General features: G+C 44.7%; 1 protein-coding gene across 14 annotated transcripts in view; it reads right to left on the reverse strand.

Annotated features, from left to right (window-relative positions):
* The window catches only part of TCF7L2 (transcription factor 7 like 2), a 182,376-nt gene extending 159,510 nt beyond the window's left edge, over nucleotides 1–22,866 (reverse strand). For 13 of the 14 annotated variants that reach the window (XM_063338156.1, XM_063338154.1, XM_063338159.1 and 10 more), the window contains exons 1-3: nucleotides 21,963–22,866; nucleotides 21,573–21,639; nucleotides 21,251–21,375 (exon numbers count right to left, since the gene is read on the reverse strand). In XM_063338156.1, coding sequence (XP_063194226.1) covers nucleotides 21,251–21,375; nucleotides 21,573–21,639; nucleotides 21,963–22,151 — 381 coding nt within the window. In that variant the 5' untranslated portion in view covers nucleotides 22,152–22,866. The remainder of the gene's footprint in view (nucleotides 1–21,250; nucleotides 21,376–21,572; nucleotides 21,640–21,962) is intronic. The other variant, XM_063338153.1, reaches the window with a different exon arrangement.
* Nucleotides 22,867–25,219: the final 2,353 nt, after the last annotated feature.

The following is a 25,219-nucleotide window of genomic DNA, read 5'->3' on the forward strand; positions in this document are numbered from 1 at the left end:
TTGTCGAGCTGGCATGGGAACAAGACACAGGTTTGCACGGGAGAGAAGGGCAGGGGTCACAGCATTTAAAAAAAAAAGTAATAATGACTTCTAGGTTTGGGCATCGCCTGGCACCCCAGAGCCGGCGGATTCCAACTCTTCCAGCCAGTCATTCGCAGCCAGGAAATACCCTCTCTCTCAGTCATCACTCAAAATAATAAATATTTATTTATAAACTGCATGCAGCCTGTTCCCCTAGCACGGGGCTGAGCAGAGCAGAAATAAGAGCAAGGCAACCCCCTAATCGTCAGAATAGCCGCAAAACAGGGACCACAAGTCCCACGCAGGCAAGCTCAAGCAGTACCAGGAAGCGTCACCAGCATCCAAGAAATCATGGAGACAACTGGAAAGTTTCCCAATGCTTTAGATCTACTCTTTCTTCCAAACCCAGGGAGACCTTTCCCAGGTCGTAATCCCTCAAAAGAGGAGACTTCCTACTCTATCACCACGTAGGCTCAGCTCCAGCCATGGAGCGCAGGTGTCGGGTTGACGTCCTGGCAGAAAAGGAGATCGGTGCTGAGGGTGGTGCAGCCAAAAGCCTACACAGTGAGCAGGAACTGAGCGCAGCACCTAATAAGTGGATTTTTCCCCCCCCCCCCTTCTTCTTTAATTTAATAAGTCTCAGCTATCACTAGCAGCCAGCGTAAAGCCTCAAAGCCAAGCAGAATAATACATCCTCAGGCTTTTGTATCCTAGCTTGCCCTGACGGCTTCCGTTGCAAATCAGTTGTCGTAGCTAGAGACCGGACTTGAGAAGCCGATTAAACAAAGCTCGCCCTGCTCCTGTCTGACGCAGCGCTCCCTCGTCCAGCTCCTCATTAACAGGCTCATGGATATCCACTGTGACTGCTAACTCCACCGGCTGCTGAAGGGCATGCACCATGCTGGCAAGAGGCCGGATCTGAAAAAAAAAAAAATCCAGCTTTTCCAGGCACTCCTGGAGCTGTGTGGATGGCCGTGCTAGAACCACTCTCCCGTGGCGGGCGAGCTCAGGCAGCTGGCAATGGGAGCACAGCTGAGGTCAGGCTGCTTGGAAAGTGCAGAGGGCACCGGACCAGCCGAAGGGCCACCACATCTTTGAGGGTTTGCTGGTACGGCCGTCCCCCAGCAGAGTCACCAACAAACCAGACTTCCAAAGCAGAGGGACTCGATTTGGAGACATGGAGAGCATCCATATCCCCACGCAAAGAGCCTTGGCCAAGGGCCGACCAAACAGGCAGAGCGGTCAAAGTAGGTCTTGCTTTGAGGGGAAAGCAGAACACCAGAGACAAAGGCTGGTATACAATGGCCCTCTTTAAAATAATAATTAAAAAAAAAAAATCTATAGGAAAACTCCCATTGGCTTCATCAAGGCCGGGATGTGACCCAAGCTTGTGGAGCTGCCCTGAGGGAAGGTAATTAGTCTCACTCAAGGGATGCCAAAAAATTTAGCAGAGCATCCATAATCACCCCGAAACATTCTCTACTAGCAAAGCATAATGGGTTTATCATTTATTTCTCAATTAAGTGGTGCTTAAGTTGACCAGGGAGTGGATTCCTATTGTACATTGATTAGCCAATAAAAATACATTAAAAAGCAAGTCAGGCCACAGACAAGGAACGTCATCGCTCTCCCTCTGCCAAGCGAGGTATCCTCTTGGACAGGCTGCCGTACCTTCTCTCCACCTCTCCTACCAGCTCAGCTCTTGTGAAAAACGATTTTACACAATGAATGAATTCCTACGGCTACTTGTAAAATTACTAGGTGCAGCCCTGTTAAACATTCATTTGGATTTAAGACAATACATTAAAAATCACACAGCAAGTGAGCACCAATTGCTATGCTACCATCAAAGCTAAATAAACAGAGTAGTCCATCGCTGACATATTCCCCAGCCGTTATTCCAAATCATCCATCCCCGCTCTCCGCACTCCCAAAGTCTCCCACGATCAATAGCAAGGCTCATTGATTGTAATTGGAACAGGATCATACCCTTTTCCTTCCAGGTCAAAAGGCACAGCGACTACAAGCCATTAATTATTTTGTGGCACCACTCAATGACTGTATTTATGCCATATATGTAGTTATGATTATTCCATGGAATAATGTTAATTTATTTCAGCAACAATCTGACAAACTATATTTATGCTGCACCTTTGGCCTCTTTGCTTGAACTCTGCTCAGCAATGTCTCTCAGCTGGGATTACTTCTAACATGCAAACCCTCCGAACAGCTTTCAAACCGCCATTGTTTCTTGGATATTGTTTTGTTTAAGTCTACTACAAAAGAGCATTTTCTTGCTCTCCACTCTTCCTCCCTCCTCCCCTTCTCCTCTTCCCCCTCACGCTGTTGGCCAAAGAAAATCAAGGATTTTAAGTTACATTTCTTGCGTGCCCTCTGCGAGCACTGTGAGTCTGAAGCATTACCAGGGTTCACCCAAGAAGCTGCATTCCACCACCCAACTGGGGAAGCCACCCATAAAACCCTGACAAAGCACCTGAGAAATGCCACCACTACCTACAGTCCCTCAGGAGCTTCAGAGGAGCGTGACTGACCATCTCGGAATGTCACTTTACAGAAGTGACTTCAGTTACAGACATCCCCATACTGCAGTCACACGACAGCCTCCCTATCGTTCCAGGATCATTTATGGACAGCCAGCAGCAGAAATATTAATGCTGCTTCTGTATTTCAGAGAAAGAAAAAAGGCATAGATACATACCTACATTTAAGAAAAAAAATTATATATATATATATTTATATGCCTGCACACGCACATATAAGCCCCTTTGCTATAAACGAAAAGGCTGGTTGTCTGAAGGTGTTATAAATGCCCTTCAGAGCTCATTTAGCCTGGTCTGCATAATCTCACCAGTGATTTTGCCACTTGTAAATATTCCAAATTTATGCCAATAAAATCTTCTCAGCAACCAGACACCCTATATATATATATATATGTATATATGCTTGGAGCCATTAACATCCACTCGTGGTTTGTTATTCTTGTGAAACATTAAGTAGGGGAAGGGAGGGAGAAGCGGGAAAGTACACATCATGTGTCCTCACAAAGGACACTGAACACTCAGCAAGTTGGGAAAGTGGAAGCTCCCACCCCGTGGATGAGATACAGCAGCTCCACACCACGATTCTTCATTTCAAAACCGAAAGCATGGCAGAGACGAGAACGTCAAGGAGCAGGGAGATAAATGTAGAAACTGAGGTCGTGTCATGCTCTCATAAAAGGCCTTGATACACCTACAGAGGCTTCCTTATGACTGTCATATAAACATTACACTGGGGCTGCGTACAGGAGATTAAACGGGAGGGGAGGGACGCTTCACATGTGTCATGCTACCAAAGGTTATTTTAGGATCGGCTTAGAAGCTGAGTAGTGGGTGGCAGCTGATTATATTACCACAGGCATATTCAAATATCATGGGCCCAAACTCTCATTAGGATCTTTCATAAAGGGTTGTGGCTCCACTGCGACTTGAAACTTGGCCTGCAGAGCAGCCCACGTCCCCGGGGCTGGGGTGATCCCTCCTGGGCATGAGTCTTCCCTCGGAGCAGCACATAGCCAGGGCACAAGCACTTGGGCTTAAAGGCCCATGTTTGTTCAAGGAATAACATCAAGGAATATACCTGAGACCCAAGCAGGATTTTCCCAGCAAGGACAACCCCACTGCCCCATGAACTATGGTGAACCATCGTGAGGACACAGAATACTTGGGGACAGAGCACATGCAAGCATCGCACAGCCAGTCCTACACGGCCACATCATCACCGAGTTGTGTTATCCCACCAGCGGGCACCAAACCACGGTTTACCCGCTTCTGTGCACAACACAAGTCTCAGAAGAAGCTCAACCACCACATTTAGAGTTCCAGCTGTCGGTGGATCACATCTTGATGTTAACTCTGCAGATGATGGAGGGCTTTGGAGGAGCACAGCCCAGCTTACCATGGATTCAGAAAAATCCTGCTGTAAGATAGGTATAGACTTGAGTCCCTAAGAAATGCCTCTGTTCTCCCATACAAGCAGTAGTCTTCACAACCGTGAGCCAGGAGAACAATGCTACCTCATCATAGAGTCATTTCCATGGCTTTAGATCACCAAGCAATGCTGCAAGTCCTGTCTTTAAGTGACCAAATACCAGGTGACTTAAAGGAAACCAGGTGACGCGTTCATACCAAGGGTGACCACAGAGCAGAGCGCCTAATGGCAGTGCTGTTCTCACGTGTCGACACAGGCCCTCCCCTAAAAAAGATTCTCCCGACTGACAAGAAAATAATCAGGCACTTGATTCTCAAATGTTGCCATGACCTCAAAGCTGCAGAAAAAAATTTTATGTTTACACACACATACATATTTAATATATGTAGATACACACATATATATGTACGTATATATTATAAGTATTCATATATTATTATATATTATATAGATGTTAGTGTTATATAGATATTAATATATGTTTATACGTATAACAGGTATTAATAGTTTCCCTATCAATCTCTTCCAGATTTCTGCACCAAACTCCTGGTTCATAATCAGATCTAATTATTTTCAAGACTTACAGCACAGTTTTTCAGTGGTACTTGTATAAAATCTGCAAACATTTTCTGAAGCTTTTAGAGAGAGCTTTATGTTAAAAATGAACCATTGCCCTGAAAAGCAGCTAATTATATCTTAGTAAATGTGTAGCTATTAAGCCATCCAAAAACACTACACAAAAGTCAGTTTCATTTTAGTTCAGACGCAGTCCCTCTCCTGTTTTTAACTGCTCCAAGATTTTGGTACCTATTGACTACATTGATGGGTTCGTTTGATTAAAACCCAGTATTTCGACTGCAATTCTTGGATGAACTGCTCTGTCAGGTTTTGCAGGCACAGTCTCAGTTTGGGTGGGCAACGCTCCTTCAAGTTGTAAAAGCATTCAAGTAACACCAGATGTTAAATGCTCCTCTGGCTTCGTCATCTAGTAGGACATCACTTGTGCATGGCTTTTTTCAGCACAGTAGGATCATTCATCACAGCCACATTCCCCTGGGTTTGGCCCTGAATGTTAGTCAGAATCTGCTAATACTGGACCTGGGGCCTTGTCAGGATGAGAGGGAACAAGACGCCAGGCCATGCCTACCTTGCCTGTTCAAGCATTTCCAGTGAAGAAACTACTATTACTACCTTAGCAGAAAGGAATTATTTAGTTGCACAAAAGAGGCCACCAGTGAACTCCAAGATGTTCTACCCCATATAGTTCCTAACCAACAAACTAAACACAACATATACTGCAGTGACTGTACATAGCATGGAACAGGCTGAACGATACAAATTTCTAAGGCAGGTACATAATGCTACTAACACAGTAACAAAACAATAGAAACAGGTGCAAACAGCAGAAACTAATGCAACCTATATTGGTAAACACCGAGGAAAAGCATGCCAACACTGGTTTCATCTTCCATTAGTTCAGTGCATATACACTCATTCAAAAAAAATAAAATCATAAAGAATTTTAAAAATTATTATTAAAGTAGAGCGAGGAAATCAAGTCTTTCACCCATAAAGTTTCATTTGTTTCAAGTAAAGTCGCAGAACTGCAAAGGCAAAGAACCACCATAACCACTAACATACAATACTTAGCAGAAACAACATCACCTCAACAGTCTGCATTGCAGAAGGTTAATCTACTTAAAGTTTTAGGACAAATCACTACTCATTATCTCATTGCAACTACACTCTTTGGCAGGAGGTCACACTACCCACCAAAGAGAAAAAAAAACATATCTGCAGTGGACCAAACCATTACACCTCATTGAAAGATTATTTCTAGCCACCTTCCAGACAGCCTCAAATCAGTGAGAAATACTTCTTTCCATAACTTCAAATTAACCTTTATTTATTAAGGAACCCTGATCGTTTCTCCAGTATAAGCCAGGTTGCCTCACAGCGTTTGGAAGATAACTAGTCCTCCTCTGAGCACATGGGCACGCACAATTATGTTAGTGCATTAACCAAAACGGGGAACTAGCCATTTCTCTCTTGACCAAACAGTTCCATACCTGAGACTCCCGTCGTGCTAGTCAGCTGAGTTATTACTCATTGAAAAAGAACAGCAAGTAACTTCTGAACCACTTCACAGGCAACGGCCATTCTCTCCCCTCCTACATAAACTGAAATGCCAAATACCAAACCTATTTGTAGCAGTCAAGATTAATTCTAACAGGCAAATGACCGAAAGGATAAACTGATCTGAACATTCACCTAACCACTAATAATTATTACTGCTTATTAGTTTGTTGTACCCCAAACACACAGAGTACTTAAGATCATACAGAAAGTTTGATCCTTGCCTGGAGGAAATGAAGAAAGATGAAACTGCAAGAGAAACCAATCTCAATTTGCAATCGCTTGTGACAGCAGGGACGTGGATATTGGCTTTCATTCTGCATGAACCTCTTTTAGCCTTTACTGGAATTACCCCCAAGGAACATGACCCATTGCTAGATATTCATAGAGTTACACAAAACTGTAACTCTCTGCATCAACGTAATAGATTATCAGAAGAAGACGTCTTATGGGCTTCTAGGACTTCATCCTCTTGGCTTTTATGGGTGTTCTCAATGTCTTAAGAGGGTTACTCTGGTGGGATGAGACAGTAGGTCACCTCTGGAGGCTACACACATGTTCATCTTCAGAGAAAAGAAATCTTGAGAGTCAAACAGCCCAACTCCCTTGATTTTGCTCCTACCAAACAGAGTATACCCGCGTGAATGTACATCTAATGCGCCCTGCTGACTGTATCAGGGAGCAGCTGGGGTTGGCGATTGCTGGCACCACAAACCACCCCAGTGTCCCAGTACCTCGGCTCCATGCAAACGTTCAGGTTTAGCCATGATCACTCTGAAGGCAATCAGTGTGCAAGATCATTACCAACCAGCTTCGTGCAACTATACCTTGAAAAGTGACTCCATGAAAGTGGTATGAGGGTGAGGTAGGGAGGAAAGAGGAGTGTAGTGTTTATTTCCTTTTAACTTTCCATTTCATGTATGTTCTGTGCCATGTCTGAACATGTTCAGACATTTCTTCCCCTCCCCACTTACCCTTCTTCCAAATGCTTGCCCTACAAATTGTATCTGGGATCTGAAAATTAAGCTGAAGTCTTTCCTTCTCTTTCTTATGCACACACAGTAATAAAGAGACTTTGCAATCCAAATTCTGCACTTGTGTACACCTGCGTTAACCCCATTGTCCTCAAATTATTCCCTTAACAATGGCTGTGGGTTTGTACAGGTGTTGAACAAGCCCCGTAACTGGAATTTAACAAACAATTCCAACAGCAGGGGGAAAAAAAAATAATTAAAAAAAAGAGCAAGAATTCAGATCAATCCTTGTGGCATTAGCTAATGTGTTCAAGGAGCAGGAAAAACAAAAACAAATTTTAAAGGCATTAGGGCATGTGCAGATACTGACAGGCAATTCACGAGATCTACAAAAACTGCTGGTTTTCTACTTCGATCCGCAAACCAGAGCAATAGCGGGGAGCGTGAATGAAAAACTTTTGCTTGTCATTTGCACCATCTTTCCAGTATGCTCTTTTAGCCTCCTTCCCGCTTCACCGAGTATTTTGTTGCCAAAATAAACTTTGTAATCTCCTCCTTGGGATCACAAATTTAGGCCATAATCCTGGCAAGTCCAAATGCACGGTCCCAGCTGGGCTGAGGACAATTCTTCGGAGGGTTGACATGGAGGCAAGCCCGGCACAAGTGCAGGATCAGGGCCATATCTGCACCACCAGCTCCCGGGAAAGGAAGAACCTCCAAACCACCTACCATGGCATGAAGAAACAACCCCAACAGGAGGCAGAAGAGCAAGACACACCCAGGAAGAAAAGCAGGCTTGTGGAAATGTCATGCAACACAAAGAGGACATTGGCTGCTCCGCGTCACCACCTCAACCAAACTCAAGAGCTGCTTTTCTAGGCTGAGCTAGATTTTACGTAGCTGTAAAATCAAATAAAAGCTTTCTGCTCCTGTCATGAGCTCCTGCTTGCAACCAGAACTTAAAACCAGCTTCCTTGAGCCCTTTCTCTCCCCTTTATCCCACAGCCAGGACAGTGACTGTAGACGTAGTTAGACTTTGCTGCAACGGATAACTTGGTCGTAACAGTCTAACAGGAAAGGTTATCCGGCTGGCAAATGAAAGGGATCAGTTGACTTTATAGGGCCAGCAATTACTCCTTAGTGATGGAGAATTACTACAGAACACTCATTACTGAAGAGATGCCAGTTACTGACAAATTACCAAACTGAGAAATTAATTACCAGCTGAGAAAATAATGCACAAGGGATAGGACTGAGAGAGCCGCGTTCCAGAGAGGTCCATAAATTGCAACAAGTACATTCTAATCAACAATTAGTCCTGGTACAATTAGTACCACACTGGGTACTCTTTCAGGATGGCAGACATCACAACTGGTCTGCAAACCATCAATGGTTGAGAAGAAATAGCATCATCTAAAAATGGAGACATTGTTCAACCTGACCATGACATTGTCCAACACACAGACCCGACTCTATGCTCCTACACCACAAATGCAGTTCAGCATTACTGCCAGGAAAATCATCATCTCCCAACTCCTCCCTGCGCCTACAAGATGACTTCTACGTGTTCGGAAAACCCTCCTGTACTCACACACCACGCTCACAGACAAGGCAAGGTAACAAGGGGAACGCGTGCTCCAAGAAAGCACGTGCAGAAGTGCATGCTGCTGAATGGCAACGGGCATTTCCGCCATGCGAACTCCCAGACAAGCAATTTTTCCACAGCTTTTTCATGCTAGGGACATGAAAAAAAATAAATCTGCTTTTTGGTAAAAATATAAAAAGATCTAGCCAAATTCTTTCATCACCATCACCTAGTGGAATATAATTGAAGGGGGTGGAGGTGGAGAAAAAAAGATCTGTTTACAAAAACTGCACGTGACCTCTGAGCTACAACTTTCAGAGCCATGAGTATTTATTAGCTTTAACAACGTTTCTGTAATCAGCAGCAAGACCTTCCTTCCTTTTTCCTCTGGTCCCTATCTTCGGAATCCGGTGCAGATGCTGGCTGATCCCAGGTCTCCAGGAGAGAAGAAGGAAGTATGAATTAGACATCGATCACCCACAGGGTCCCAACACAACGCCTAACCAGACATGGCACAGGCCTTGAAGCCAATGTGACACAGAGAAATACAACACAGAGTGAAGATGTCAGCCTAAAGGGCTCCTCTCTCGCTCTCTGCATCCAGATGTAGTGGTGAACGAAGGAGAAAAACGTAACACTGACTAAATGACTCAGTAAAATACCCAAGGTCGCTACCTCCAAGCCTTTGCAAAGCAGGGATCCTACGTTATTTCAGGGAGAAAAAAATAAAAGGCAATCACAAAGCCTAAACAGCTCAGTAAATGGACATCGAAATTACTAACTTTGCACTCAGGATGATTACTGAAAAGAAAAAAAATCAAGGCGCTTAATATTTTATTTTCTTTAAAAGTAAAGGCGTGCAGGAAATTTAGCAGTCACGTTTTCTCCCTTGGGCGAGAACACCCACGCTGCTCGCTCGCTCATTCACTCCCGTTTTTCCTCTGTGTAGCATCTGACCAAAAGGAGCCCAGACCGAGGCCTCCAGACACACAGCAGCAACTCTGATTTTTACAGTTTTATTTGGCTTGTTCACAAGACCCAGTCTCACGTAATCCATGGGCCTGATCCTTCTAATAAGAGCAATGGCAAAACTCCAGCTGATTCAGTAGTTCTGGACAGACCTTGCAGTGGCAAGAGGATAAATTTTAAGGGTCCAAGCCTCATTCATTCACTCTTCTTGCTTCCACAAGTAATCCTATTAAAAATAATGGGACTGCTCCTGAGAAGTTAAAGATGCGGGATCAAATAAGAGGAGAAACTGACTGAGAAATATTTGGGGTTCCCCCTCCAGCATAAGCACATTCCCCAAAGCATCCTCTTATTTCTGTATACCAAATTAGAGCACAAATAAAAATATTAAAAAAAAGGAAAAAAAAAAAGAGAAAGCAAAACGCCTGGAAATGTCATTCAAAGCAGGAAGAAGAAACCTAAGTCCTTCTTTTAAAACAAGGGCAATCGAATGATGAGTAGCTGAAAATGCGGCCACACACACACACTCCTTCATATACACATACATACACAGAGGCAGTTCATCAGAAGTGAATCGGAGAGAGAAAGATGAATTTGAACCCTTTATCCCCTGTCCTTTATAAAGGCTGCCACTCAGTAAACGGAGATTGCTCTAATTACTGTGACAATTCTGCACCCCGTTCAAACAACTTTTGTGTTCTGGACAGGTTCCTCCGCGAGTTTGAAATTCTTGGCCTGAGAACCACTCTTGTCTAAAAGAGGTTTCTCGTTGCAAGCGCAGAATGCAACACTAACAAGTTGTCCCTCTTTTCAGCTCCTTTCATTCTCCTCTTTTCCAATTGCCTGGTTCAGGGCTTAATGGAAACTTGTCAAGGCTTTTCTTCCCACAAACCCTGTAGAGCCCCAAGGCAATCTGTGCGCGGAGTAACCACAGGAATCTCATATTGTCAATTAAAATTGAATAGACACCTGATAACCCAGTATACGTTCACGAATATACATCGCATGCATACACACAGATGTGCCCGCGTAACCAGTCCGATACCAGCGCTCGGGCACACCAGCAGCCCGGTGACACACCAGTTCCCATTTACCAGCACTCAGCTACGCCCAGGTTCTAGTTTTCACTTTTTCATTTCATATTTATGAAATTCAATTTCATATTTATGAAATTAAAAACAAAGTACTTTCAAGCACTGTAGTTGAGCAACAGATTTCAGTGGAAAATAAACTAACTACGTATACCAGGCATTTGGCCTTTAATAACCCTGGGGATTGTAAAGATATTTAGCTGCTATCCAGATAAAATAAGCTCTGTGGATATTCTTTACACAGCAGTTTTGTGACCTGTACAGTAGCTATGTTTGTGACTAGCTTCTGTAAAGTACCTGGTTTTTTTTTCTTTTGGTTTTGGGTTTTTTTTTTTTTTTCATTTTTTAATTGACACAGGCATGTTTTATGCTACTTTTTATGGTGCAGTTTAAGAATTAAGAAAAAAGCCCATAGGGGAATATAACAGGAATCAGAAGTAAACTGAGACATTTGGTTAATAATAAAAAAAAAATTTCAAAAACTTGACTTCCAGACAGACAACTATAATCTGTAACTCCTTTCAAAGGGAGAAAACCTTCTTGCCAATGTCCCAGAGAAAACAAAGGTAGAAACGCTGATTGCCATCTTATTCTTCTGATGCGTTCATTCAAGGTCGTACCTTCCCGTGGATTCTTTAATATTGGCAAACACTTATAATAGCGTAATTTCAATAGCAGTCTGTTCAGCCTGGGTGTAGATCAATGCAGCATCTATATGCCGTCTTCCAGACGTTGCCTATGTCAGAGTAGTGGCCCTGGTTTTATAAATCTCCTAAATCTAATTAAACCAATGCAAACCTCTTACTGCGTATGCTCCCAAACCAGTTCACTGGTTTAACCAAGTTAAAATTATTCAGGCGAGGGTTTAAAGCAGTTCCAAGAGAACCTTTATTAAATATTTGCATCAGTTAAAAACAGAAATCAATGTAGTGGCTTGTCTCTAGAATAGAAAAGCCCATAGCCTCAGACTTTTCCAGATCATTATTTAAGGAGTCACTGACTCCACTGGGAGTTTGGATGTGCTCAGAGAGGTACGCCCCCACCTTTTCTTGCTCTATTTTTCCCTTTCTTAAAATAGGATGATTTGTTTCTATTCTACCAATATCTAAGAATATTCCCCACAAGGTCCCTTTGCAGTATTTTCAGCTTGGCATTTTCTAACTGTTACTTCCCACACCCTCCTTTTGGATTTTTTGGGTGTCTCGGCTGCATCACCGTCACTACTGAATTAAAAAGCAGAGACTGATTTTGTTGTATACAGCCCCTTTCACACCGACAGATACTCTGGGGAGCCCTACGAAGCTGTGAGGTAGATACTGGTCGAGCACAATTACATATTCGTACTTGGTAGCCATTAGGTGCGCAATCGTATTTCCCACAGAGCCTAGGGCACTAAAACCTGTTCTGCCGAGAGGGGAAAACAGTTAGGCAGGACTAACTGTATCAGTAGGACTAACCAAATGGTTATGGGACCTTTAACACCACAGAGAGTCTCTCCGGAATTCAGCCTCACTTCCTGGACAAATACCCCAGGGAGTTTGGTACCCGAAACATCTGACCCCAAGAAGACGCTGCCCTCCCATCTTCTCCCTCCTCGTGCAAGCAGCAAAAGCATTTCAAACAATGCAAATCCATTCTCTGCTCACCAGAGCACGCTTGTCTCCTGTAATGTCTATCACTTTGCTGTCATCATTTCTTCTTTGCTGAAACCAGCAGCACATGAGTCAGAGAACAATCATTAACTTTTACAACTTCCACACAAATCCACCTACTCATATTAGAAAAGCAGTATTGACAAGCAACACAGCCTCGGACCAAATCCTGATCCTGCCAGGATGCTCCACGCTTCTGTGGGAAAGTCAGATATTGCAGAGGCAGGAGCTCATTTAAGAAAGTACCATTGAAAACATAACTTTTTTTTTTCCAAGAGCAAAAGACAGCACAGAAACAGCAATATATCAATATGACATTTAGTTGAGTTTGGCTTTTTCAATACCTTTATCCACTTTTGAAGAAGTTGGCCATTGGTTCAAGACACACGGGGCCTGATCCAAAGCCCTTCGTTATTAATAGAAGCCTTTTTTCCACTGACTTCAATGGATCTTGGACCAAGCCCAAGGAAGACAAGATTTCACAGCAGTAAGAGTGACACACATTCTCCGCATTCAAAAAAAAAAAAAACAATACGCGGCATTTACAATGTCAATCTGTATAGTGTAGTTTTGTTTGTGTTTTGCTTTTTTAAAATAGGGTCTAGGCTGTCGGATTAATGCACCCAAAAAGTGTCTCTGAAGTTGGAAGGAATTACGGGCAGATACAAAAAGCCATGGTGAGATATATAATATTCCCGGTATTTCCCCCCACTAGAACATAAAGGCATCCTCTACCGCAACATTTCTTATAAGTTGCTGCAGCCACGCTTTAAAGTGTCCCATCATTATAAACTCCTCTAGTAACAGCTACAACATGAGCCATGATGAATTAATTTGTATTAATATGGCTATCACACGCATTTCCATATGAAACCCATTGTTCTGGAGCATTAATAAAAACCTCACCAAGTGAAGCAACGCGGTACCCCTATATTTAGCTTAAAGAAATTTAAAATAAATACATTGAAACAAAATTGCTAATATCTTTAGTACATCATAATTGGCACAGCAAGCAGAAACCCAGTTATCTTCTCAGTACGTATTTATAGCATCACCCTTCCCCATTCATTCCACATTTTCTTAGAGAATCCGCTGTACCCTACATCTGCAATTCATTGACTTTACAATTTACCACATGTTGAGATGGAGAGGTCTCAGCTCCATTTGAATCACTGCACAAATATGCAAGTGATTTATCGTTTTAAAACTGAAGACTGCAGAAGAACGACTCCACTTTTCCTGAACATTACTCCTTCTGGCAGACCATGAACAATTACAGCGCGTACTAATTAAGCTCTGTAAATGTGCTGTGCCCTGCTAATGCCTACCAGGCCTCAAATTTAGTTGCATGAAGCCAAACTTCAGCCAGCGACTTAACTCATTCAGCACTGCCCGCTTGCCTGAGCGTGACCCCACGAAGAATAAGGGTCGAGGGTTTAGCCGACCTAAAACAAAGGCGTGAGACTGAACAGATTTTGCCGGAAAGAATCAGGAGGGGGGGGAAAAGATGCCAGAGGGAGGGGGGGGTGAGAGGCGTCCTGGGAACACGGAGGAACATCCTTGTTGATAACCTGTTAAAAAGGTACAATACCACACCAGCTTTGCAGCACGGCGCTGGGGGATTCGGATCTGTCCCCGGGGGCTAATAAGTCACAGCGCTCCATTGATTAGGGAAATGCATAAAACCTTCAACAAAACTGTACAGCTATTTCTGGAAGGGCCAAATTGACAGCCCCCTCACTTTTTTTTTTCCCCCTTTTTTTTTTTTTTAAAGTCAGGTTTTACATGGCTCGTAGAAGAAAAACATATGGGCGAGGGAGAGCAGCTTTCCACCACACACATAACCCTGCCTTTTTCTTAAATTAGTCTCCAAGCACAACAGTAACCTACGGGGAACCCAAAATCAACTCCTGGAGAAATTAAAGCTAAAAGCAATACCTGGGCATATCTGAGTAATCGCATTATCTTGTTAAAACACACACACACACACCCCCAGCACAAACAAGACAGCAGCACTTCAAATCCAACTGCCCACTCTCGGAAAGCGTGTTTAATGGGGAGCGGGCTGGGAATAAGGAGCTTTTGCTGAGTGAGGCAGCGCTGCTCCCTGGGCCCCAGACTTTCCTGACACTTAAGAGTCAATCCCCAGATCCCAAGCTTCCTCTCCAACCATCCGTTCAAATACTGGCGTTTCCCCCCCACACACGCACACCTCCAAGTTTCTGCGATTTCTCCTCCTGCTCCAGCATCCCTCCTTTGTCCTCCAATTACTCTCCAGCAGCCCCCGCTCCCGCCGTGTCGTTCCCCCCCCCCCAGCACCTCCCCTCGCCCCTCCACGCTGACCCGTGCATCCATCCTGGATTGTCCCTTCCAGCAGGACACAAGGCTTCTCCCCTAACCTCTAAAAAAAAACCTCTAAAACCACCTCTAACCTCACCACCCTCATTCATTCAGGATGTTTTCCCTCAACGTGGGGGTTTTGCTGCTTTTTAAGAGGCCTTACAATCTAACAGACGCACTTCCAAGCATCCACCTTTTGCGTAAAACCTGATTATTTATTTTTATTTTTTCCCCTTCCCCTGGCTCAGCGGTACGTGAGAAAATGAAAGAACGCTCCCAGGTGTCATCTGTCTTTAAATGCTTTGCTTGTGTCGGCATCTAGGAAATACGGCACAATACTGTAGCCGAGACCTCTGCAAAGGACACGAGCTGTGCTAAACTTCTTCCCTCCTTCAGCCTGGCTGCGTCACCCGCAGCCCAGCAAGCGTTAATTATAAACTTCAGAGCCTACGTTAAAAAAAAAAAAAAAAAAAAAAAAGGGGGCAAAAAAAAAAAAAAGGCAGCACAAACATAAACCAGCAGTTGGGAGGAGGAGCAGAGATATTCTTCGCTTTTGGGTGGGGAGGGAGAGGATTTCCATATCTCCCCCCCGACCCACCCCCAGTACCACACTCCATCTCTCATTGCTTATAATTAGTGAAAGAAATTTGACCCACTGCCAGTGTCTGTGGACCTTGGATATTATAAGGCCAGCGTGGCGTCAAATATCTTAACATTCATAAGTGTTATAGGCTGTAAATAAACCCCGTGGATTTATGACCCTGCGGTGCTTGCCAGCAAACGACTGTGGCACATTTCTTTCAGCAGACCTGTCGAGGTGCAAGTTTGCCTTTGGTTGTAAAATTAACCATTTCCTTCACAAATGTGCCCAATTAGAAGTCAAAAGTTTTAAGGCTTACCTACATATTTGCCAGGCCGCGGCCCTGAGGAGACACCCGGGGAACTGAGCTTTAAATTCCACCCCCCAAACTTCACAAACACACACACCCCCCCCTCAAAAACAAAACTTCTCACAAGAGCCCCAGTGTGGGAGCAGAACATCTGATTTCACCAAAAAAAAAAAAAAAAAATAAGTAAAGGGGAAAAAAACCGCCACGAAATTGACAACCCAACCACTTTTGTATTTCTATGTGCCTATGGCCAGCCCTCATTTTTGGCTGCTCTGAGGCTGGGGGGAGCAGGCGTCTCCCCCCGGGCTGGGCCTGGAGAAGGATCTCCTCCCTTCCCCCAGGATAATGTCATCTGCTTCCTGTGTAGGAGAGCATTTGCTAAATCCAGGTTGTCTCATGCTTAACTGCCAATAATCCAACTTCCACATAACTCCCAGACAGCTGGGAAAAGGTCCTCAGAGTTTTTAGTCATGGTACAGAAACACACGTCCACACAAAAAATCTGCAGCTGTCCTTTCTCTCTACACCACATTTTTTATCTGATTTTGGGGCCCAGTCATGAAAAGTCTGACAAATTTAAAACATTTTTACCTACATTCTGCTTTACAAGCTCCAATGAAAGCTGCAACATACTCCTTCCCCCCTACCACCCCCCTCCATCTTCAGCTGACAAATCAGCACATATTTGCTTGAACAAAAAACGAAGAGGAAGGAGGGGAAGGGGAAAAAAAAAAAAAAAATCCCACCCCACTCAACATCATCGGTCCATGTATGAACGCATTCAAAAAACCTGGAAAGGCATCTACTGTATTTTTATTTTTTTTCAGTACAGATCAGCCACTGGTGCACCTATTAAAATTGTTCGATTTCCAAAGCAAATATTATTTTTAATGAAGTGCAGTCCTGCAATTATCCTGTACACTCAAGTAACAGTACTGCATTATATTGTTTTGCAAGGTCCCAGAAACATGAAACTTTTCTCTAACTAATTTTCATAGCCCCCTAAAGAGAAGCTGATTGACTAAGCAATGCAGCATTTGCTCCAGAATGAAATCTTATCGGGGGGGTGGGGGGGGGGGGAGAGAAAAAAAAAAAAGGAAGGAGAATTAAAAATAAATCAGCTTCTTTACCGAAAATAAGTTAACAAACACAGTCTGTTTGCCATTGTATACCAGCTATGCTAATGCTATAGCAGAGTGATTCAGCAATCTACCTAATTAAGCATGAGGAAAGTTTCTTTATGGAGGTTCCATTTGATTTACACCACAGGATCATCTTATTTAATAGGTTGTTTTTACACAAGTCCAGAAACTTTATTAAAAGTACGTCCATTCAATTCTTTTTAAGATAAAAAAAATTAAAAAAAAAGAAAGGGAATAATTCACTCTCCGTTGAATGGCTATGTATCATAAAGTACCAAAGTGCTGACATATTAAGTTGTATCTACATTATTAAACTAGTTGGTGGACATTAATACTATAATCCATACTGCAGACATTAAACCTCAACCATAAAGATTAGTAAAGAATGAATATTGTCACATCGAGACTGAAACCTTAACACACCAGCCATAAATATTTCTGAAGGAGATGAAAAACAATTAGCATAAATACCAAAGAAGGGCAAGAACACCTGTTCTTTTTCAGTGCGATAAGCATTTTATTGTTCTCTATTTAAAATGTAATGACCTGTGTAATTACAGTAATATTACATTGTATTGCAAGGGCTTGGAATGTCACACTTTGAAAAGTGTTGTCAAAACAATTGGAGGGAGGGGAAAAAAAAAAAAGGACCACCATTAACCCTTCACACCCCAGGGTCTACAGCTTTTGTATTAGGAAGGATTATGTTGTTTGATTCCGTAGATAAAGGAAAACAACCATTTTTTCAAGTCAATTAAAGCAAAAAGTTGTTTCCTGAACGTAAAATCTAGGCAAGGGGGCTGCTCTCCACCACAGCTATTCCCAACTCCCAAACTTCAGGGCCAAACGCAAGCTTATTCCCGCAGTCTCACTCAGCAAGCAACAATTTTGGGAAAAGGAAGATGCAACAGCACTAGGTAAAATTAAGACTATCTGCCAGCAGGCTTTCCTCAAATCACACCGCATCCATTTGCCCACCGCAAGCATGAACCAAGCTTGAAATTTAGGGGAAAAATTAAATACACCATTTCTTCATTTTCCAACACTGAAAGGAAAACATTCTCCTTAATTATCCCCAAGAGGCAGCTACCCCAGCCCCTCTGCAAGCAGAGGTATGGAACTGGCACTCTCAGCTCCATCACTTCATTACTATTTGACTAGACCTCTACTTAAAATACACATCTATTCTTAAAAGCAATCCGCAGTATTCTATCAAAAGCAAGATTAACATGAAAAAAAAAAATCTTTTGACTTTTAAAAATAAAATCACTCCTATCCAAAGCTTTATGAAGAGTTTGCAGTATTTTAAGCATTATTCTTGAGATAATATTTTATTCATCACAAGCAGATTTTATGTTACTTCATAATCCTTCACATTCCTGAAGCAGCAAAGCAGAAACTGCTGCCCAGGAGTTTGCTCTTCAACAGACAATTACAGGTACATTTACAAAACACAATAATCCCGCTACACCCCCAAATAAAACAAAAAGGAAAAAAAAAAAACAGAAAAAACCCAAACAAACAAAAAAACCACACCCACGGATTTAAGATTCTACAACAGCAAAAGCAAAGGAAAAGCAATTTTGCTACATATCTGCATCACCTCTTTACCGTGCATGCTCTAAACTCAACAAATACGGCTTCAGAAAAAGCTACATAAATAAAAATAAAATAAAATTCGTAATTATGCAGAATCATCTATACCTTTTCAACCTGTATTTAAATAATAAAATAAAAAAAAAAACAGGAAAGAGAAAGATCTAGTTCGTCTGGAACTGAAAGCTGGTACAGCAGAGAACTAGAATCCACCTAAAAACAGCGTGTGACAGGCAACAGCTATCCCGCTGAATCTGTATAATATTCTGCTCTCAGGCCTAAATAAACAACTTTAATTTTTTCCTGGCTATAATTAAGTGGCAGGCAAACAAACAAGCACACGGCATGTGAAAGAATAAGGTTAAGGAGATAGGAGAAGGATGCTGGAGCCTGGATGTGGAAATAAGAAAATTGCCTATTGAGTGTGGAAATATCCTTTCAGAATCCATCTGATAAGACAAGCAGGCCACCTGCTATACCAACAATAAACCAACCTGTAATCTTTTGTACAGTACCTTTAATTCACACAAACCCAACATTCCTATGGAGGCCTTTTTTAACTGGGGAAGTGGGGGGCGGGGGGGGGGGGCAGGAAGAATACTTCCAGGAAAGCTAACTGCTGAAGGATCCTATCTGCACACGCTAAGGGAAAAAGGATCTGTAATAAAGGTAATGAGGCAAAAAAATAAAGAACTGCAGCTGCTGTAAGAAAAACTGCTTAAAGAAAAAAGCAGCGGAGGTGTGCTTCCTATGAGCCTGCACTTTGGAACAGTGGAATGCATTTATGGTAAAAAGGGGGGGGGGGGAGAAAAAAGAAAAAGGGAATACAAAGCTTCACAATTTGTAACAAAGTGATTTGTAACAAAGATTGTTTTGCCATCTGGATCCTCGCGCTTATAGAATTTGGAATTTATCACCATCATCCATATACATGTGGGTGACCGTATTCAAAAGGGAAAAAAAAAAAAAAAATATAATGCCTTCAGCCCCTGAATTCCCCTCCCCGTCATTACCATTGCAAACCGCAGTCACCCCTACGCTACTGTCCCAGAAATCACCTCCTTGCAGGAAGAGCCTTACGAGCTCCCAAAATAAAACCCTACCCCAGCCCCGAACACAGCCAAAGTCCGAAAACCTTCCTTGCTACCTCCCTGCCACTCTGCATTTACTAATCTGTGTCTGCTGACGTTTTACTAAGTGAAAACAAGCCTGACCCGCTGTTTAATATTTTAATGCTTTAAAACACTTGTAGATCTGATACACTGAAGTTGTCCAAGCCCCCACTCATTAGTACGGCTTCAACATCTACCAAACACTAGATCTATTATTGCAAATCGCTATCGCCTGTTACCACAAGGTAAGGGGGGGGGGGGGGGTGGGAAGCAAGGTGTACAAAACACACATGGTGACGGTGGGGAGCGCTTCAGATTTAGAAACACCCAGAAGAAACAAAACAGCAATGCTAAACCCACCGGTAGGAACACGTAGTTATTTTGTAACCCCAGCGGATTTAGCCATTTTAGCAAAAAAAAAAAAAAAAAAAAAAAAAAATTGTTAAAACTCTTTAAAAAGGAAAGAAAACACTTGGGAAATCTGATGTCAGAGCAGAGCACACCGTGGGTGACGCTACGAGCGGAAAAAAAAAAAGCAGCCGGGACTACGAACCCAGCAGCAGACCCCAAAGTTTGCTGCGAGCTGGGCTAAAACTTGCCCTCCCTCCAGGCAGGGGCGTGCAGAGCAGCGCACCCCTCGCCACCCAACCGGGGGGGGGGGGGGGGGGGGGGGCGGGCGAAAAAAAAAAAACAAAAAAAACCAAAAAAAACAACACACCACAAAAAACCCAACAACAAAAAACCGGACGCTTTCAGCAAATTGTTTTTCTGCCAGCACACTTCCAGGAGGAATTTTTTCTCGACTTGTTTGATTATTTTTTGTTTGTTTGCTGTTGTTATTAGAGCTAAGCGAGGCGATTTCGCTTGCCGGACTCAGCTTTGCTCTCAACCCTCAGGTCTTTCCTCCACACGCACACACACACATCCCCCCATTCACCCCCCCATCCCCAAAACACCGCCAGGCACACACCAAGAGAGGAGCCCAGGTGAGGAGGGGGCCGGGGGTGCCCCGCTCCGGCCCCCGCACCGCCGCCGGGCCCGGCCCGCGCTGCCGGGGCCCCTGCGCTGAGACCGGACACAACTCGCGGCACCCAGGGCCGGGAGGGGCGCAACGATGCTCCCGCGGGCCGGGGGGGGCGGGCGAGGGCAGGAGAGGGTTAAGGGGGAGGAAAGGGGAGGGGGGAGCCGGCCCAGCCGCCGCGGAGGAGGCGACGGATCACCATGGAAAAGCAGGAGTTTAGAGGGAGCGGCCGGGAGAAAATAACCCCCCCCAGGAAGGGGAGAAGAAAAAAGATAAATAAAAGCAACTAATTGATTTTTAATTATTTTTTTTAAAACTTCCAGTTTTGATAATAGACTGAGTGTTGTTTGGGGCTTGTTTGGTTTGTTGGGTTTTGGTTTGGTTTTTTTTCTTTTCCCCTCCTCTCCCCAGCCCCCCCGCAGGGGAGGTTACGAGGGCTCCAAGAAAACTGCCCGCAAAACTGAAAGTAAAAAAAAAAAAAAAAAAAAAAAAAAAAATAGAAAGTAATGGGGGGAGAGAGAAAAAAAAAAGAAAGAAAGCAAGCAACATGGCGAAGTGTAAACAAACCCCCTCCCGCCGCAGAGTTTGGAAAGTTTTCGTCGCGGCGGGGGGGGAGAGAGGGGGCGGCCGGGCCGGGGCGGCGGGGAGCGGGGGCAGCGGGGAGCGCGGCGGCGGCGGGAGCCGGGGCGGGGGGGGAAGGGAAGGAGAGGGGGAAAAAAACCGGCACTTACCGTTCTCGCCGTCGGAGAGAGCGATCCATTGGGCAGATACGGGCTGCTGAGGTCGGGGATCATTATAAAGGGATAACCCGGGTATGGTGGGCCCTTAAACAACCCTCCATCTTGCCTCTTCGCAGCTAACATGGCGGGGGAGACACGAGCGGGGAAGGAAGGGGGCAACGGGGGGGGGGGGGGGGGAAGAAAAGGGAAAGGGGGGTTGGGGTGGGGGAGGAAAACTTTTTTTAGCAAGTGTCCCAAAAAGAGGAGCCGGGCGCCCGGCGGAGGGGCGGCGGGCGGTGCGGGGCGGGCGGGCGGCCAGGCCCGCCGTACTCACCTTCCTCTAAACTTTCCCGGGATTTATCTCTGAAAGTTTCGGACCGAGGCGGGGGCCGCCGTTCCGCCTGGGAGCCAGCCGGGGGTCGGCGTAGGGCGGTCGGGGGGGGGGGGTTGGGGGGGGCGGTGGGGTGGTGGGGTTTTTTTTGGGGGGGGGGGGGGGTGGGGGGAAGGTTAGAAGGGAGAAGGGGAGGAATAAAAAGGGCGAAGAAGAAGGGGGAAAGGTGCGGGGAGAAACAAAACAGAACAAAACAGAAGAGAAGGCATCGTTACAAGTTGGTGCCGCGGAGGAAAGTTGGGCGCCGGCGGGACCCGGCCCCGGCGCCCCCGGCCCCGGCCGCCTCCCCGGCCCCCGCCCGTCCACCGGCCCCGCGGGGGGCTTCCCCCGTACCTCCGAGTCTGAGGAGCTGTTTTGATTCGTTTCTGATTCATTGACGAGAGACGACTTGACATCAGCTAAATCCCTCTCGGCCGAGGAGTTCTCGGAGATCTTCTCCTCCTGCTCCCCTTCGTCTTTGAAAGAGATCAGTTCATCGTTGGCGCCCAGGTCGTCCCCTCCACCGCCGTTCAGCTGCGGCATTTTCCTCCTGGCTCACCCCACCAGCAGCAATTTTGCAAAAAGGGGAAGGGGGGAACACACCAAAAAAAAAAAAAAAAAAAAAAAAAAGGAGGGGAACGGGGGGGAAAAAGGGGAAAAAAATAAGAGGGGAGGGGGGGGAAAGTTTGCACCACAAAAAGAAGAGTCCAAGGTGAAAGTTTCTTTTTTTTTTTTTTCTTGCCCCTTCTCTTTCCTCCTGGGGAGGGGAAAAGAGGGAGGAGGAGGGGAGGGAAATGTCTCTTCTTTGCTCCTTTGCACCAGTGACTTTAGGCTTCTTCCTTTCCTTCTTCGGGATTTTCTCTTTCTTTCTTCCAGGGAGCTGCTCGGCGTGCACTGCGCGCACACGCACCCGCGCACGCACCCGCGAAAAAATTATTAATAATAATAATATAAAAAAAAAATATATAGACCGGGGGGGAGGGGGGAAGAGGGGGGGGGGCGTAGGGAGGGGAGGGGGGGGGAAGAAAAAAAAAAAATAATAATGCAACAAACCAACCCAAGAAGTCAGCTGTAACGGGGGGGCAGCCGCCGCGGATATTGGGAGCCCGTGCCGCTCGGGTTTGAGTGAGTTGAAGTTGGACTGAGAGCTTTTCAGTTCAAAGGCGGCGCTGATTGACAGATAGAAAAAGGGGGATCGAAATCCGGAGGAACGGAGAAGTCTGGGATCCGGGATTATTGACAGGGAGCGAGAAACACACCAGGCACTTAATGAGATGCAGGAGGGGGCGGGGGCTCCCCGGTGACGTCTGCATAAATAAACAGGTCTGGGGCGCGGGAGGGGGAGGAGGAGGAGGAGGAGGGTGGGGGAAGTAGGAAACTAACAATGATCCTTTTTGGCATGGGAGCGGGAGGGCGAGGGGAGGGGAGCGGGCTGCGGGGGGGCGCCGCCGGGGGAGGGGGGGGGGGGGGCGGGATACAAAACGGGGAGCGAAGGGGGCGGGTGGGGGGGGGGGGTGGTAAAAAAAAAAAAAAAAAATTAAAATTAAAAAAATAAATTTTGCACTGTAGCGCAGAGCTGCCAGGACGGGGGGAGTGAGGGGAAAAGCACCCAAAGCAGTGCCCCTGCCTCCGCGCTCTGCAAAGCGCTAACTTTTCCATCCTGAGCATTAATAAACATATCATCTCCGCGCAGCCCGGATTCTCCTGAAGGATGTGTGCCCTCATTATTTGGCTACATGTGACTACAGGGTGGTGGGGTGGGGTGGTTGTTTTTTTTTTTTTCTAATTTAAACCGTTAACATTTTTTCTGGCCTCTCGTTGGAGGTAAGAAACTCCAATCATAATAAACACTATAATATAGTAAAAGCCTTTTTTTTTTTTTTTTTTTTTTTAAGCAGCACTTGCTCCTTCCATTTATTCTGGTTATAACACGCAGGATGAAAATGTGCGAGATCACTCGCTGAAGATCAGATATTTCCAAATTATCTTATAGTAAGGCATAATTTTTTTTTTTTTTGGTCCTTGATGTAAAAAAAAAAAAAAAAAAAAAAGGAGGAAAAGGAATGTGACTGCTAAGAAGTTAATTAGCATGGCAGGACGGAGAATCAAGGACTCCCAGACTTCAGAAGTGGAAAAGTTGTGGTGGTGGCGGCGTAAACATCGCGCTGGGGGAAATCAAAGCGAAAGCGGGTCGGTGCCCGCCGCGGGGGGGGCCGGGGGGCCGGCGGGGGCGGCAGGGGGGGTGCGGGGGCACCGGAGCCTCCCCCCACCTCCCCCGGAATGGGGGTCGGGGGCGTGGAGGGGGGGGGGGGGGATGCTGCTGCCCGGGGCTCCTGAACCAGCAGCCTTCTTGTAAAGTCACTAGCCACGGCTCTGGCGGCACGGCAACAAAATGGGGAGCAGAATAATGCAGATGCGAGAAACGGCATCTGGTCCCCGAATATAATAATGTGGTGAGGGGAAGGGGAAAACAAATTGATCTTCCAGCGGTGACAAATTGTAACAATGGACGAGTCAATTGGAAACTTTAACATGGGCGAGGAACAAAAGGAGGGGAGCGGGGAAGGGGGGGTGAGGAGGGGGGGGGGACAGTAATTTCAATGGGAATTAGTAGATTGCCTAATGGAAATGGTGTTAGAAAGCAAGGGACGGGCTGTACTAAATAATCCAAACATTCCCCCAGAAATCTAACCTGCTGCTCACGCTAAGGGCCATTCAGCACATAGGGTTTCCAAAACAAAGCCAATTTGTCATGCAATATTTAGAGAGTTTGGGGGTTTCGGCTAAACTGTCTTCTATAAAAAGAATAATAAAAATAATAATACAGAGATCGACAAGGCTAACGCGAATTCTCAGGCATTAAAAAGTTCACATAGAAATTTGCATACTAAAGGGAAAGATGCAGACAAAATAGAAATAAAAAAATCACTGCAACTTACAACTTTAATATTAATCAGTAAAGCAGAAGTAGAGTGAAAGGGAGCATGAAAAGAAGTAAAACAAATGTGTACATTTAATCAGACAGGATTGCATAGGACACAAAGAACAGGGCTAATTAGTCTCAGCAGGTAGGGACTAACCTTCAGACTTCATAAATAAATAAGTCTGTGAACAATGTCTAAGTGGGAATATGGAGACAGAAAAGGGATTATTTCAAGACACCAAGTAAAAACATGAAGAATGAAATACTTCACTGTTAACTCAATGTACAGATGCATTGAACAGTTTCTTTTTCCACTGGTCTTTTGACTAACTTGCTTTTTACTTTCACAGATTTTAGTAAATAACTGTCTGTGGGCACGCACGCTCCCCATTTGCCCCTGATTATGTACTTACTGTCTTTGCTAACTAGTGCCTTGCAGAGTGACACCTTAGCAAATATTCTCCATTTTTGTTCGCCTTTTGATTTTTAAAATGCCTTTATATCCCAGAACAATATGAGATTAGAAATACAAATGTGACAGACTCCTATTTACTTTGCAGGGCCATGTGTTATAATTTGATCCAAACGAACGAAAACAGTTGCACAGTTTTGTTTTGTTTTTCAAAGATCTTTTTACAATCTGCTGTGGGTTTGTTGGGTTTTTGTGTTTTGTTTTTTTTTTTTTTAA

This window comes from Chroicocephalus ridibundus, chromosome 6 (genome assembly GCF_963924245.1).
Source record: "Chroicocephalus ridibundus chromosome 6, bChrRid1.1, whole genome shotgun sequence".
Taxonomy (NCBI): domain Eukaryota; kingdom Metazoa; phylum Chordata; class Aves; order Charadriiformes; family Laridae; genus Chroicocephalus; species Chroicocephalus ridibundus.